The 14,362-nt window shown below is 45.7% G+C and overlaps 1 protein-coding gene across 1 annotated transcript in view; it reads right to left on the bottom strand.

Annotated features, from left to right (window-relative positions):
• Positions 1-3,835: 3,835 nt before the first annotated feature.
• Positions 3,836-14,362, bottom strand: part of FLNB (filamin B, beta) — a gene marked incomplete at its 5' end in the record, with an annotated part of 56,056 nt that continues 45,529 nt past the window's right edge. The window contains 9 exons of the mRNA XM_009708866.1: positions 3,836-4,874; positions 5,582-5,785; positions 6,728-6,946; positions 9,425-9,601; positions 10,642-10,774; positions 12,612-12,727; positions 12,818-12,955; positions 13,397-13,663; positions 14,229-14,351. Of these exons, the coding sequence (XP_009707168.1) occupies positions 4,687-4,874; positions 5,582-5,785; positions 6,728-6,946; positions 9,425-9,601; positions 10,642-10,774; positions 12,612-12,727; positions 12,818-12,955; positions 13,397-13,663; positions 14,229-14,351 (1,565 nt within the window). The remainder of the gene's footprint in view (positions 4,875-5,581; positions 5,786-6,727; positions 6,947-9,424; positions 9,602-10,641; positions 10,775-12,611; positions 12,728-12,817; positions 12,956-13,396; positions 13,664-14,228; positions 14,352-14,362) is intronic.

Genomic DNA, 14,362 nt, shown 5'->3' with positions numbered 1-14,362 from the left:
TGTACATATATATATAAAAATAACTCAAGGATTAATTTGAAACAATTTAAAGATTTAATAATTACATTGTTAAAATAATTTGAAGATATATATACCTTTAATTTGATAATCACTTACATTGATACTGGAAAGGGCAAAGAGGTACCCCAAACAATACCATCTAAGGTTTATTATATTGCAAGAATAATATCCCAGGTGACAAATGGCACGAGAGGTATTTTACTGGCGTATAAACGCTGAAGGAGATGACCAGCTCTTGGCAGGCCCTGGATGGATCTACCTTCTCCCTTGCCCAAGGCAAAGAGTCGAGCAGAAACAGCACCTTATGCCTTTTGGAAGGAGCTGCACTTTAATGCTTTATTTCAAAAAGGCTGAAGCTATTTTGAAAAGGGAATCCCCATGCCGCCAAGGTAATGCTGGGGCAAACGATCAAACTGGCAAAGTTTAAAGTGTGTGCTGCAGCCTGGGACCAGCCAGTGGCTGTAAGTGCCTACGCCAAGGGTTTTTCCCCCAAAAAACGATGGGCAGCCGGGCACTGGAGCACTGCAGAAGGCAGCTTTGTGCCCAGCGTGAAGGACACCCACAGCAAATGGGGACCTTTGCCACTGTCCAAGAGCGCCCGACAGAGCCCGGCTTGTAACAAGCTGCCTCCCGCAGCTAACAGGAGACTTCTTGCATCTTTTGTACGAGGCACAATAAAACAAAAGGCATCCAATTCACATTTGTGATGGGTGCAGAAAGCAAGGGCCATGCTGTCAGCAGGTTTAAATACACTACGTGTGCATGGAGGGGCCATCAACCACCTCGCCTCCTCCCAGAGCAGCCTGCAAGGCATTGATCAGAAGAGAAGTCGATGTTCTCCTGATCGCATTTCTGTAATAGCACAACACGAAATGCAGTTCTGAGTTTTGAGTGACACCCACGTGCATTTCTGTAATAGCACAACACGAAATGAAGTTCTCAGTTTTGAGTGACACCCACATATACAAGATATTTGCCATGCTGGCTTCAGTGATGGTCATCAGAAACAGATAGAGGCAAGGCGAGGGGCATCCAGAGGGGTCTGAAGAGGGAACTCCAACATCTCCCCAAACAAAAGTAGAAGGCCAGCAGGCAGCAAATACAGGCAAGACCCCAAGGTATGGCAGGAGCAAGCACAGCACAGGGACTGCTACAGGACAGACTTAAGCAGCATAGAGCAAAGGACAGGCTGAGGAGCTCCAGCTCCAGGACATCATCTCCAAAGATGCCTTCTCCTTGCCCATTTTGATGAACAAATGTTTCTGGCATCAAAAACCACCAATACCAGACAGTGGGATGGGATGCTCTTGTGAGTTACCATCCCTAGGTAACTCGTGTGCTGCAGGGACTTACCTTCCACCACCCACCAAAACATCTGGTGAATGTCCTGGAGGTGCAGTGGGTTGCAGCAGGCTTTCCTATGTGGTGGCACCCTGATTTATGAGCTGCCCTGGGTCACTGGCTACCAGCATGCAAGGGTCCAACTGGCTACCAAGTGCACCGCCAGAACTAGCCAAGTGTTCGCAGGACAGTTTGGGCCAGCTGAGGAGGGATGAACAAGTTCCCAGCAGGACTCAGAAGTACCAAGTGGCCAAATCCTACCTCAAACCACCACCAAGGAGAGAGATTCTAAACAAAGAAAAAGAACTTCAGTTCAACTGCATTAGCAGAAAAAAACCCAAACCTAAACCACCAACAAAAACCCACACTTCCACAGCTAGAGGCAAAAAAAAAACAAACCCATGCTGGTCCTCCATAAATAACAAAGAAACTGCATCTCATACCATTGCAAGTCTACCCAGCAAGAAGTACAGGGACACCAGTAGCCCGGTACACCAACACCCCAGCCCCACAGCTGCCTGCTAAGGTGGGCACTGCAAATGGAAACCTTCAAGGTGCCAAAGACCAAAAGCAGAGCACAGTGCCCCACAAAGCCCTGTTTTGGGCCCAACACAAAGTCAGTCCTCAGCTGCCAGAGCTGGTGGAGTTGGCTGAATGTTGTTGCCAAAGATCAATGCCGCCAAACTGCACCAAAAGCTTCATCGGCTTCTTGTCCTCAGCAAGTTCATTTTTTGTGGCCAGCCCACAGCTGTCAGTGCCCAGGCAAGGCAGAATTGCTCACCTGAAGCGGAGCTCAGCTTTTGCTGGAGGTAACCTCAGACAAGGCAACCTCAAATCAGGGTCCACCAACTTCACAGACAACTGCCATTAATTTCAGGTAGTGCGATTAGGCCAAGACACCAAGCAGTAAGAGACAAGAGAAGGCCAGACAAGAGCAGGGTTACTGGGAAACGGGAGTTACACAGGCACGAGGCTTTCAAGATTTACTCAACCCAACAGATATACCCAGGTTTTTTTGTTTTGTTTTATTTAAAAACATTAAATAGGACGTTCAGGCTGATGTCACACAAAGCTAATGAAACACAGTTAACTATAAAAAGGAAATAATCTGATAAACCTGGAGCAGGAAAGTCCTTGGCAGCCATTGCACCTCAGGTTTCAGCAGGGCCTCCAGCGGGAGCATGTTTGGGAAAACATCTGCTGGTTTCCATGGCCGTGTGCCGGAGCGTCCGGCCCCAGGTACAGCACCATGCTGGGAACCACCTTCTGCAAACAACCCCAGGCAGCCCGGAGGGGCCGGCGGGTGCTGCCAGCAGCGCCCCGGGACCAGACCGATAACCCCGCCGGCACCTCCGGCGACAGACCGCTCCCCACCTCCGCGGCCCCAGCACCTGGGATCGATGCAGGGAAAAGCCGCACGGCCCTGTCATGCCCTGTTCACACTCTGCCTGCTCCACCCAGTACATTTATGCCATGGCTTAAACTTTTGCCAGACATTTTGCTTTAGGAAAAAAAAAGTTGTAGAGAAAAAAAAAAAGAATGGCATTGAGGTTATGCCCAAGTTTTTCCACGGTTACCTGCACGGCTTGTGTGCTGGGCCTTATTCGGTCTGCCTGAAGCTGCTGCATGCCGTAGTTTTAGTTTGAACTTTACTGACTATGTATGAAAAGAATCCAACATTGTTTTTAACATGCACATTTTAATGAAGCAAACATTTCTATTTAATAAGTTATAAGATACAATTTTACAATCCTGCATTTTATTCCAGTTTATTTTGGTTTTACTTCCTAGTTTACAATGTAGTGAGCATTTCACATTAAGGCACAAAAAAGCACAGTAAAAAAACCCCCAACCTTCCTTTATTTCCCCTATGACTGTGCTGGAGAGTAGTGCATCCACATGTAACTACAGAACCGTAAGCGTGAACTTCTCCCTAGGAACAGACAGTGATGATTCAACAGGTTTTCAACAAATCCTACCTTTTCACAGAAGAATCCTACTCTAACTGTAGAGTTAAAGCTCATTTGGAGAGTTTACTAAAGCCCCAGCAGCTGACAGCAATTCAGATATGCACTTGGGAAGTGGCACAGAGTAATCCAGGACAAACAGACAAGTTATAATGTAAGTTTTCACTCCCTGACCCTCAGCAGAAATGCCTTTTGCAGCACAAAGGGGATTTCAGGAGACATGAGCGTGCTTCAGGCATGTCCTTAGACCAAGATATAATAAAATGACTTGCACCAAAGATAGGTTTGTTGATTGGTATTGCTATAATTGGTAAATTCGCACATCCACCCTCCCTCCTGCCCCATATCCGACTACAGATGTGGGGTCCCATCCCCAGGCTGGCTTCTTTGCACCATCTCAGCTACTCGCCTGGCCCACAGCCTCCAGGGAAACCACTGATCATCTTCCCAATACACCGCCATCCTCTGACCTGCATCAATTTTGGATCACGCAGGTGAGAGCTACACCTGGCTCGGCAAGTTCAGTGGCTTTATTTACCCCAGCCAAACCAGGTGTTGCTCTTAAAATGAATCATAAAGTGTGTGAGGAGTTACCTGTAAAGTTACAGAAATCTCACTAGAATCCCAAGCTAATTAAAAAACACATTGCTACCATCATGGCCAAAAAGCTACCTGTCTAGATTTACAAAGCATTAAACATAGAAAGGCTGAAAGCTTCCAGGAAGTCATCTTCAGTCTGCTTTTGGTTTGCTATAAAAGATAAACTTTTCCTAAATATAAACCATTAGCAAAGCATTTTCAGAAACATTTTAAATTTGAGTGGTAAAGCCACTTTTAGTAGCCTTTTATAATGTTAAGCATTAAAATTGATCAAGTATACAAAGGCACCTATTATAGTACCAGTTTTACCTCATTTCTTTACAGAAAAGAATTTGAACTGGGGACAGCCCAAGTCATATTCCATAACTAAAACGTAGAGTCTCCAGTCAAATAAAATCAGTAGTTAAGATACCCAATTACAAAGACAGATTCCAGTTTTCAATTAACATCTAAAGTCTTTAACATCCGCAAGGGAAATTAGTGTCTAGTTATCCACATGATTCTCCAAACATTAACAGTAACTCGGACAGTACTGCAAAGGTACAATTTGAGGATGACATTAACTAGATTGACATTAGGTTGGTAAGTAGGATAGAAGTGAAATGCTTGTAAAAAATAAGGTTACAGAGTTTACTTCTGACTGTATTGAAATGTGAGCCGTGTGTATCTAGATACTGCATTTTGCAACAGGACTGCACCCAGTATAACTCTACATCTGAACTGCAAACGCAAAGATCGACTCTGACACTCAGCGAGTTTAAGGAACGGTGACATGGAAGGGACTCCCAGGGATGTGCTCATCACCCCATTTCACTGCTAGAATATAGTCACCCCTTTCCTTGACGACATACGTTACGTTGTACTGATGGCTGCCCAGATGCTTGATGGATACCTCTTCGCATGGTATTGTAGGTCCGTGGACACCAACTAACAACATATTTGAACCTACAGCAAAATAACAGACTGTTAGCATTCCTAAGCTTAAACAAACAAGCATGGTTGTACCATAATAAATTAGCTCCATAACACAAGGATTTTGTTACTTTAATTCACAAAGTGAGTCTGAGGTATGGCTAAGCTAATTTGCTATAAGGAGGCATTTTATTTAAAAAAGCCTTCAGCCTCATAGAGGGTTTATTTGTGCATTTTGCCAGACCTGACAGGCTACTACTATCTAACTAGAGCACAGGAGATATCAACATTGCTCATGAAAGCAAGCAGGTACTGCCTTTCAAGTACTTCATTAGAAGTTAATGGCAGAGACCAGTGAACACGGCTGGCCTGTAACCCACCCACCGCAAAGCTCCCAGGTGATGATGATCAGCACTCAAGGCTTACGGGAACACCTTGCATTACACACTACAACGCACCATGAGGGCTGCTTAACTTCAGCAACCTGTTTGTTCTCATGCCATAACCGTGTGGTTTCTTTCAGGTGCACCTGGCTCAGATAAAGCCATCTGGAGAGGAACTGGCATCTTTACAGCCTCTATATTACGACTGATTTGGTGAGCACTGTGTAGCATTTAGAGGTTTTTCTTTAGAATCAGATCACCACCCTCAAGCTCTGAATTTTAACTTTGCAAATTGGTTCAGGGCAAAAAATGTCCAGTTAAACCACTCTGACATCCAGCTGGTTCCTGTACCCATACCTGCTTTGCTGCAGTCCACGGAGAAGGAGGTTTTCTGACCCACAAAAGCCTTTGAGAGTCCTGCTCCCCGGGAAACCACTTTGCTAGCATCCGAGGTGGACTTGGGAATGGCACTATAGCAAGTTTCAGTTGACGACCTTGTCACTGACTCTACCAGGATGGAAGAAGTTTCGTTGGTGCTGCCTGGGCTAACCAGTCGCTGGCCTGGAAACAGAAAAGATTTCTGAAATTGATTCAGCCCATCCGAAACGCACTTACAAGGAGGTTTCAAAACCCTCCTAAGACTAGCATGCATTCTGCATCCAAAATGCATTTTCGGAGAGGAGCAATTTCCTACTTTGGTTTAAGCCGACATCTTCAGCAACGCTGTCAACAATCCCATCCCAGAGCCCTTGAGTGGTTAAAGGACCACAGGAACTTCAGGATTCATTAAGCAAAGCTAGCCGCTTAAGAAAAGTTAATTGTGCTCCAATCACCAAATGCCAAAAATTACTCGAGTTGGCAGAAAAGCAGTTGCAATTTTGCAATAACCCATTTTGAAAGCAGAGCATGTCCCAGTCCGGGGGAGCGCAGTCCCTGCCGTCTACTCCCAGGAACATCACCACACCACGAGTACCAGGAGAGGGTTCACTAGCTCAGGGGCAGCAGCAGAGATAAACTCCAGTCTGTGCTTAAAGACAGCACTGAAGAGAGAAAGAGCTTCCTAAACCAGCTTTCCTCACATCATCAAAAAGCCTCCCAGACATTACTGACCTTAGGTTAGGTGACACTTACACCAAAATGAGACCAAGAGGGGCATCACTTATGCTACAGGTGACCACATTTCAGGCTTTGGGGGTGAAATGGGTAAATAAGTCATATCTCCCTACCGCAGTGCAACACCCTAGCGCTAGGTCAGGATTTAATATTGCCCCATCAAGCTGTTTTATGGCTCTCCACTGAGTCAAGCTGGCAAGCTTCGCAAGTAACGCTCCTGTAACCTCTCCTGAGATCCCTCATCGAGCCTTTGGAAGCGAGGGGCAGAAACATTTCACTTCTCATGTTTTTGGGCATCTAGGCCTGAATGCTGCACCATCTCAGAGGGACACGTTTGCTGAATGACACAAACTACTTCAGGCACACAGTAAATACTGGTTAGCTTTTTACCTGTAACCTTTGCCTTGAAGGGGCTGCCCACTATGTGGTTAGGTCCACCATATTTAACTCCAATTAAATAGTTTCCTGGAGCCATGGGTGTGTACATGACTTTGTAACCTTCTGGAGTTTCCTGGCAGTCCATTTTCACCTTTGATGGCCCTTCAATTGTAACAGAGAGGGTACCTGGACCAGCCTTGGTCGTGTTAATGAAAAACTCCGACTGCAATCCTAGAAAGACGTAGCACAGTAAGACACATTCTTCCTCACGCCCGATGTTACACAAGCAGCCTCAGTTATTAAATAGGAATGGGTAATTCTGTGCAAGACAAGACTGCACACAGGGAGGGACAGCACGCACCACCTCCCCCCCCGCATCCTCACACGGGCCAGCCCCGAGGGGGGGGGTTCTGCACCCCCGGCAGCCTACCCACTGGCACCCCGGCTCCCTCCTCCGCTCAACATTACGTGACTGTGTGGGAGAAGGGGTCATGAGAGCCCTTCAAGACTGAAATGGAAGTAATTTGGCATCAAAAGACTGGCTTAGAGAGAAAACTCTTAGAACAAGAGCCTTTCTGCTGGGTTTCGGAGCCCATGCCAGCAGAGCCTCCTGCACGGCTGAGCTCGGGAAAACTTGGAGTCGTCTCACTGCCTGGACCGTAAATCAGCAGTGGAGGGCCCACAAGAAAGCAAGACAGACGAGGGGCAGGAGATCTCCTGGAGGAGATGGGCATTTGAACTGCTCAGCAACAGCACTCCGAGCAGTTTGTGGAAACAAGAGCTTGTTTAATTACAGCATCTGGTTAACACAGCTGAATTATTGCTGCTAATACTAAGCCAATGACAAAATGCCAGCAACACAAGAAAAAATTAAGCAAGGCTTTCAACCCACAAATAATTTCCTATCAAACTCTGGCTTCAAATATTTACAATCTTGCGCTGTTGTATCAGACACTGCTGAGGAGGAATAAAGTGCTCGAGCTCAATCAAAACCAGGACAGTTATGGGAAAGTTTACTACAGCTGAATCTGAAGCATGCAAGCATGGTGATAAACCAGGGAGATGTTTCCAGCCTCTCCACACAAGAGGCTGCTGTGTTGCAATGCTGGAAGAACCCGGCTCCCACGGAGGACTGTGCCATCTTCCAGTGCTTTGGCAGTGAATCTCGCCGGCACTGCCCGCCTGGGAGGTAAGGCAGGCAGCCTGCAGCATCCACCACTCAGCCAGAGGACAATTCATTTCCAAAGCCAGCAAGCTTCACAGCTTCTCACTGAGGACTTCTCGCTCCAAAGTCACTGCTTTTTCCCTGTGCCTCAAATGAAGGCTCGCATTGTTGGAGGCTGCAGACGCACACCCCTCCCGGGGGGACATTTGAGGTGCTCAGCCATCGGCTATTGAAACCTCTACACTAGATCATTGTTCGGAAACGCTGCTCAGCAGCTCCCATGGCACTGAGCTCTTGGCCACGGCCAGGATTCAACAAGGGGGCACAGAGTAACTTTGCTGAAGTTAAACAGTCTATTTAGATTAAAAACAACCCCAAGCACCTTTATAGATGGAGAAAAATTCCCCTGTCCCCAACACATCAATGGCTAGTATTAACGAGTGCTTTTGTTTCCACCTATTAAAGCAGCACAGGCTGTAATATCTTTATTTTACATAGTATATCTGCATGTTTCCAAAACCAACTGCTTGGTTTCTCCAGAACAGCAGAAGCTTTGACTGAGTAACTGCAGTATTTTTTTTTTTCCAGGGAGAAAAAAGAGGTATGAAATGGAATCCACGAAAGACCACGGTAGATAGGGTAAGAGGAACTAGCTATCACCTTGCACAGCAAAAGAAGAAAAAAAAAATAAATCAGTTTTACTATGCTGTTCACCTCTGTGTGTGGCCCAAGAAAGCACACAATTAAATCAAAGTGCATATCCTGGAATGTTTTCATACTTTCTTACTAAGGCCATAAATCATAAAAATGAAAAAAAAAAAACCAAAACAAACCAACAATCCCTAAACCCTACATTCTTGAGTTGAGAACTATCAGATGGGGCAGTCACAGCAGATAACTAGGCGTCAGATTTCCAAGAAGAGTCAGCATTCACATTACATCTGAAACATGTATAGCATGCTACAAACAGAACAATCCACCGTACTCCCTATAGTTTACACATATTACATTTAACTTGAAATTCCTTACAAGTGCAAGCACCGAAGAAAAGGTAACTGGGTACACCCTCGTACCCATTTAACTAACAAAATGCAAGTTAAACAAGACTCCTTCAACTAAACAGCCAACTCAGTATCTGCATTCACAAAAGCCTCCAGCCTTTGCAGCCATCGTGTTCACGTGTGGAAGGGAGCCAGAGCATCTCTGGAGCTCCAAGGGACCACCGACATGGAGCTAAGCTAACCGGCAGAGTCGTAACCCAGCTGTTAACCAGCTAAAGCAAACTGATGCTGCAGTTGCTGGTTTACAGAGGTTTTAAGTTTTTTAAGCTTCAGTATAGCCTGCAGACTCACTAATTGATGGTTAAGACTTGAGGAGCATGCAAGAAAGCAAAATTAGCCTGCGCCCAGGGCAGCAGAGAATATGGGTTAGTTCAGCTGCCTCAGCAGGGAAAGTCATGTAAAAATATGCCTAGGAACAGCTTCTGTTTCTGTCAAAGCCAAAGTGCAAACAGGTCTGTAGCAGAGCTGTGAAACAAGGGTTACCTGTGGTACCGCTCTCCAGGCCAGACCCATACGCCGTGACGAGAGCGGGATTGCCCGCCTGCCCAGGCTCACCAACACGCACTTTGAAAGGGCTGCCCACGACATGGCTTCCGTTGAACTTCACATCAATGGAGTGGATGCCGTTTTCATGGGGGATGAACCGAACAGCATATTTATCTGCAAGAGAGAAGTGGCTTTTCTGACATATCAGAGATAACAATAAACAGCAATTAAACCCAACGCAGGGCTGGTTAGCAACCCAAGAAAGACTTCTGTAACGCTTAGACATATTTTGGTGCCAGCTGAAGCAAACTAGCTACACAAGCTGCTAAGTTCATATTTAAGTAGGAAAATGCTGTATTTATCACAGGAGGTGCCACAAGTTGCATTTTCACCTTGTCTACTAGGACCTGATCTCAGCTGTCATCTAGTCTTCAGGGTGAGTTTTAGGGTTATTTGCCTCACACATGCACTAAACATGACAGCTTAATCACAGCCCAACCTGTCAGTGGTCGAGGGAGCAGTACAGAGAAGAAAAGCAGCTGGTAAGGGCAAGCCAAATCTTACCAGCAGGCTGAGCATGCTGCTCTGACACCACAGCCACCACACCTTTATTAAAGTCATTCAGCAATTTGCTGATACTTAACATTTTTGATTGCATGTTAACCCAGAGGAGAGATTGATCTTCCCCAGCCGGACAGCTGCTGGCTGTCCAGAGTACAGACCATAACTCAATTCAGACTTCAAGTGAAAAAGAAAAGCTTTTTGCTGAAACAGGAGGTGAGCTTTCTGTAGTGTTTGCTTATATTCAGCTCCCTTGATGTTTTGTATGAAGGAGTGAGTGTGAGTTAAAAACAAACTATTAGTCAAAGATGGAAGCACAGCTTTGAAAAATAAACTTCTTCCCTGGATAAATTCAACAATCACATCATATTTCATTTACAACTAATATCACTGTACCTTCACTGGCAAGCAAAGACTTAAATATCTGTATCTCACACAAGTTAGGGCTCAGTCATCATGAGCTACCAAGGAAAAGCATGGACGTAACCCTGACTGAACAACTCTTGACACCAAGAAGTCATTCTCCAAGCAAGGTGTTTGCCACTTGGGTATACTGTTAGCAAGCCAAAGGGACTAAACCTCCTCACTATGGGACAGCAAATGTGTTTTGGAGGTCATTCCATTTGTTTTGACCAACATAAAGCTGTGCTTACCTGGCTCCAGCTCAGAAACATGGCACTCTTCTACAGCTCCAGAGGGGCTGTGGACTTTAGCATCGATCTTGCCCTTTGCCCCGTTCAGCCTTATAGCAAAGGATGCCGGCTGATTAACTTTTAATCCAGACTCCTGAGAATGCAACAGTCAGATTATCAAATTCAAACTTTTCATTTCAGACAGTGCAAGATTTGTGGCAGGGAAAAAACCACTTCAGCACAATTTTTTACATTTCAACAAAAAGGCATAAAGTTGTGACTTGCATTAACTCTCAAATCAGAAGTGCTCTCACTCTTAGGGGGTGGATGATTTAGGAGTCACCCACTTTGGTTAGGCTGATTTTTCCCATGGTAACAGACAGTTTGTGGAAGCCAGACGACTCTGTCAAATCAGGCAGAGGCAGGTTTACGAGACTAGTCACCCATTATCACTGAGGTCAGCCCCTGATATTCAGGCACTTGATTTAAAGGATCTTTAAGCTATAGCTCCATTTTCAGCCCATTCATTTATTCCAGATTCATTCAGGGGAAAAGCCTCTGATAATCCAGTTGTCTGAAAGAGTAATATGAATGTTTATATTTGCCGCAAGAGGCTGCATTTAGAATGCCACAAGACACCTTAACATGAGAAAGTAATTTAAAACATGAAACCAGATGTTGCCATGCTGTCAGGCCATCGGTGGAAGGCAAGGCAGCTCAGCATCTGTGCTGCAATGGTTCTCAGAGCAGCCCATGCAGCTATCCAGCAGTAATATTTTGTGCTTAGCATACTTTACCTGGTTTTGTTTTCAACTAAATCCTGAAGAGGGAAATAAATGCAACTGAGTAGAACTGAGGTACAATGTATAAAGCAAGTCCCTGATTGTGGGTTTAGCAGAGGCTGATGCTGCACACTGCGCTCCGTTACTGAATACTCAGCTTTATCTGCCTCTCCAGGACTTAACTGAAGCGAGTATTCCTGTCAAAGAGTCTTTAAATGAAACACAAGAGAAACATCAATACCACAGCGACTAATTAACGCCCTTGTAACTCCTGGTTAGAAGAGATACTACTGAATCAGGCCGTCGTGATTCATTTACGCAGCCAAGGTGGAGTAGTCCTGCAGCCCAGACAAGTTCCTGGGGAGCAGAGCTGGGACATATCCAAAAAAAGCCTCAACTGAAGTACTAATTGCTTATCACCACTCAATGAGGACTGAGGTACAGTATACTTAGACACAGATTCTCAGTCTCACATCCAAGTTCCTGGCTTTGGAGATTTAAGTCAGGTCTTTAATGTTACTTGTATTTTAATGCATGTAACCACACACACAAAAATGATACGGTGAGGTTAACAGATGAGCCCAGACCAACTACAAAGCTGTGATTCATTACTGTTCATGAATCATCCGAGCTGCAACTGTGTGGTTTCATGACATCAGCCAGAGCAAATCTGCGCTCTGACCTCACGGCAAGGCCTCCTCCATCTGCCCACGTGAATGATTCAGCAAGGCTGCAGCAACATCCCAAACATGCAGCCCTACGCTGCCTTGCTTGTGGAAACCCAGCTCTTCAGTCCGTGTGCCAACCAAGTAACTCAGTATCAGCATGATCACTGGTGGTTCACGTTCATGTTTCATTTCTTCTTGGCCTTCCCCTAGCTAATGGGGCAAAAAAGCAAGTTTTAGCTCCTTCAATACTATTTATAGAGCCTCTTATTCTTAATTCCCAAGTGTTACCACCTGTAATACACTCAGTTGAGCCTTCTGCCTTCAAATTCTGGCTAGCCAGAGCTGGCCCAGCTCTATTGGCCCAAGGTACCAGCAGGTCAGCTGTCAAAAAACCTCTCTTTGGCTGCAGGCTGAGCTTGAAAACAAGCACCAACCAAGGCAAGGCTATTCCTAAGGAGAAAGGACAACCATTTTGGTCCCAGAGAACAAGGACGAAATCAGTCTGTGTGGCAAGCTGTAGAGATGTTTCCTTATGTCTCACCTGAAGGCTAGTGACAGTGAGCCTGCGAGCATCATCAGAGGGGGCGATGACGGGAACCAGGTAGGGGCTTTCAGGAATGTGCTCATCATTGAACTTTATGGACACCTCATAGTTGCCTGCAGGGAGAAAAGAAGCAGTGAGTGTCCTTAGTTTCTCTGAAAGTAGCTTTCAGTATTACTTCAGTATGATTTGGTCTTGATACATACCTGGCTCTTGAACTATGTATGATACACCACAAGATCCATCTTTATGGTCCTCAAAGGCAATTTCTGCTTTACTTGGGCCTTCTACAGCAATAGACAGTCCTCCAGCTCCAGCTTCCCGTGTCCATATACTGAACTCAGCTGTTGAAGCACACGACAGCACACACAAAGTAAGTTTGCTGCTGCTGCTGGGTTGCAGCTTCTTCCTAACAGACTGTGCAGCATCCCATACAGTACCTCGTCCCATCATCCTGGGTGATGACACCTATCAGTTTCTCCAAGAGGCTCCTATTAGCCTTAAATTAGCTTATCAGCCCTGTATAACACACTTTACAACCTCATGCTCATCCTGTGAGAGCAGTCAGTTTCCAAAATGTGGATTTCCAGACTTCTCCATCCACATGACGCAGCAATATTATTTCTCCATGTTTCTCCACTGACCACCCCTGGCTTGGGGTGACCCTACGGTGTTACACCAAGCTCTGCTCAAGCTCTCAGACACGAGGCCAACAGAAACCAAAGCACTGTGCTGCAGACCTTCGCAGGGTGGGCACTGGAGCCCAGCAAGAGCAGAGGACTCACCTGGGACACCTGTCTCTCCACGCTCCAGCCCTGGGCCTCCAGCTCTCACTTTATGGGCTCCTCCCTCGCCCAGCGGTCCCACGGTGAACTGGAAGGGGCTGCCTGGCACCGGCTGCCCTCTGTATTTGACATCCACAGTGTGGACCCCCATTTCTTGTGGCACAAAGCGGACACAATAGGTGTTTTTGTCAGCTTCTACGATTTCGGCATCAAAGTTCCTCCCAGACGGACTAGTTACCTGGGCTGTCATATCCCCGCAATCAATTTCTAACAAGAAGAGAATATAAAAGTGCAGATTAGAAAGTGACAAAGGGTTTTGGTATTTTGTTTTTGGAAGCAGTACCTGAGGCTCAAGTGATTACACAGTACAAGTGACAGAAAAGGCACGCTCAGCTAGTTGGGTGCTGCCGAGCAGCAAGTCTGGCCAGTTGCAGCTTACCAGGTCCTACGGAGGCAGATGAAGAGGCTGGATAAGCGCAGCCAGCTAAGGCTGGCCTCCATGATTCACATTTGCCAGACAGAAGTATGAACATGTAACAGCCAACATGATGATATTAAAACCATTGGAGACTGGATGAGTTGCACAGCCCATCCTCCAGTTTGCTGTACACAAAATAGATTAAGGCCTCCCTGGTATTTATTTCTCCATATGTTGATCATGGTTATGCTTATTTTTAACCATTCAAAGAGATCACACTATCAATGTTTCTTCCTTAAACTATCTTAATACAAGAATGTCTTAGCAACACTAAAGTTTCTATTTCCACTGCTTCAGGTACACCCACACTACACAAGCACAAGTTATGGTTATGGGAATAAGGACATTGCTTACCTGGAATTTTTAGGTTCAGATCACATATGCTTCCTACTGTTGCAACAGAGGGAGCCCGTCTTGTTCGTGTGATGCTCTCCTTAACTCTTCCTTCACCACTTATCTTCACAGTAAATGGGCTGCCTGTAAGTAGC

This window comes from Cariama cristata, unplaced genomic scaffold, assembly GCF_000690535.1.
Source record: "Cariama cristata isolate BGI_N322 unplaced genomic scaffold, ASM69053v1 scaffold5121, whole genome shotgun sequence".
Lineage (NCBI taxonomy): Eukaryota > Metazoa > Chordata > Aves > Cariamiformes > Cariamidae > Cariama > Cariama cristata.
The sequence above is the reverse complement of the archived record's forward strand: the minus strand, read 5'-3'. Positions and strand labels throughout refer to the sequence as shown.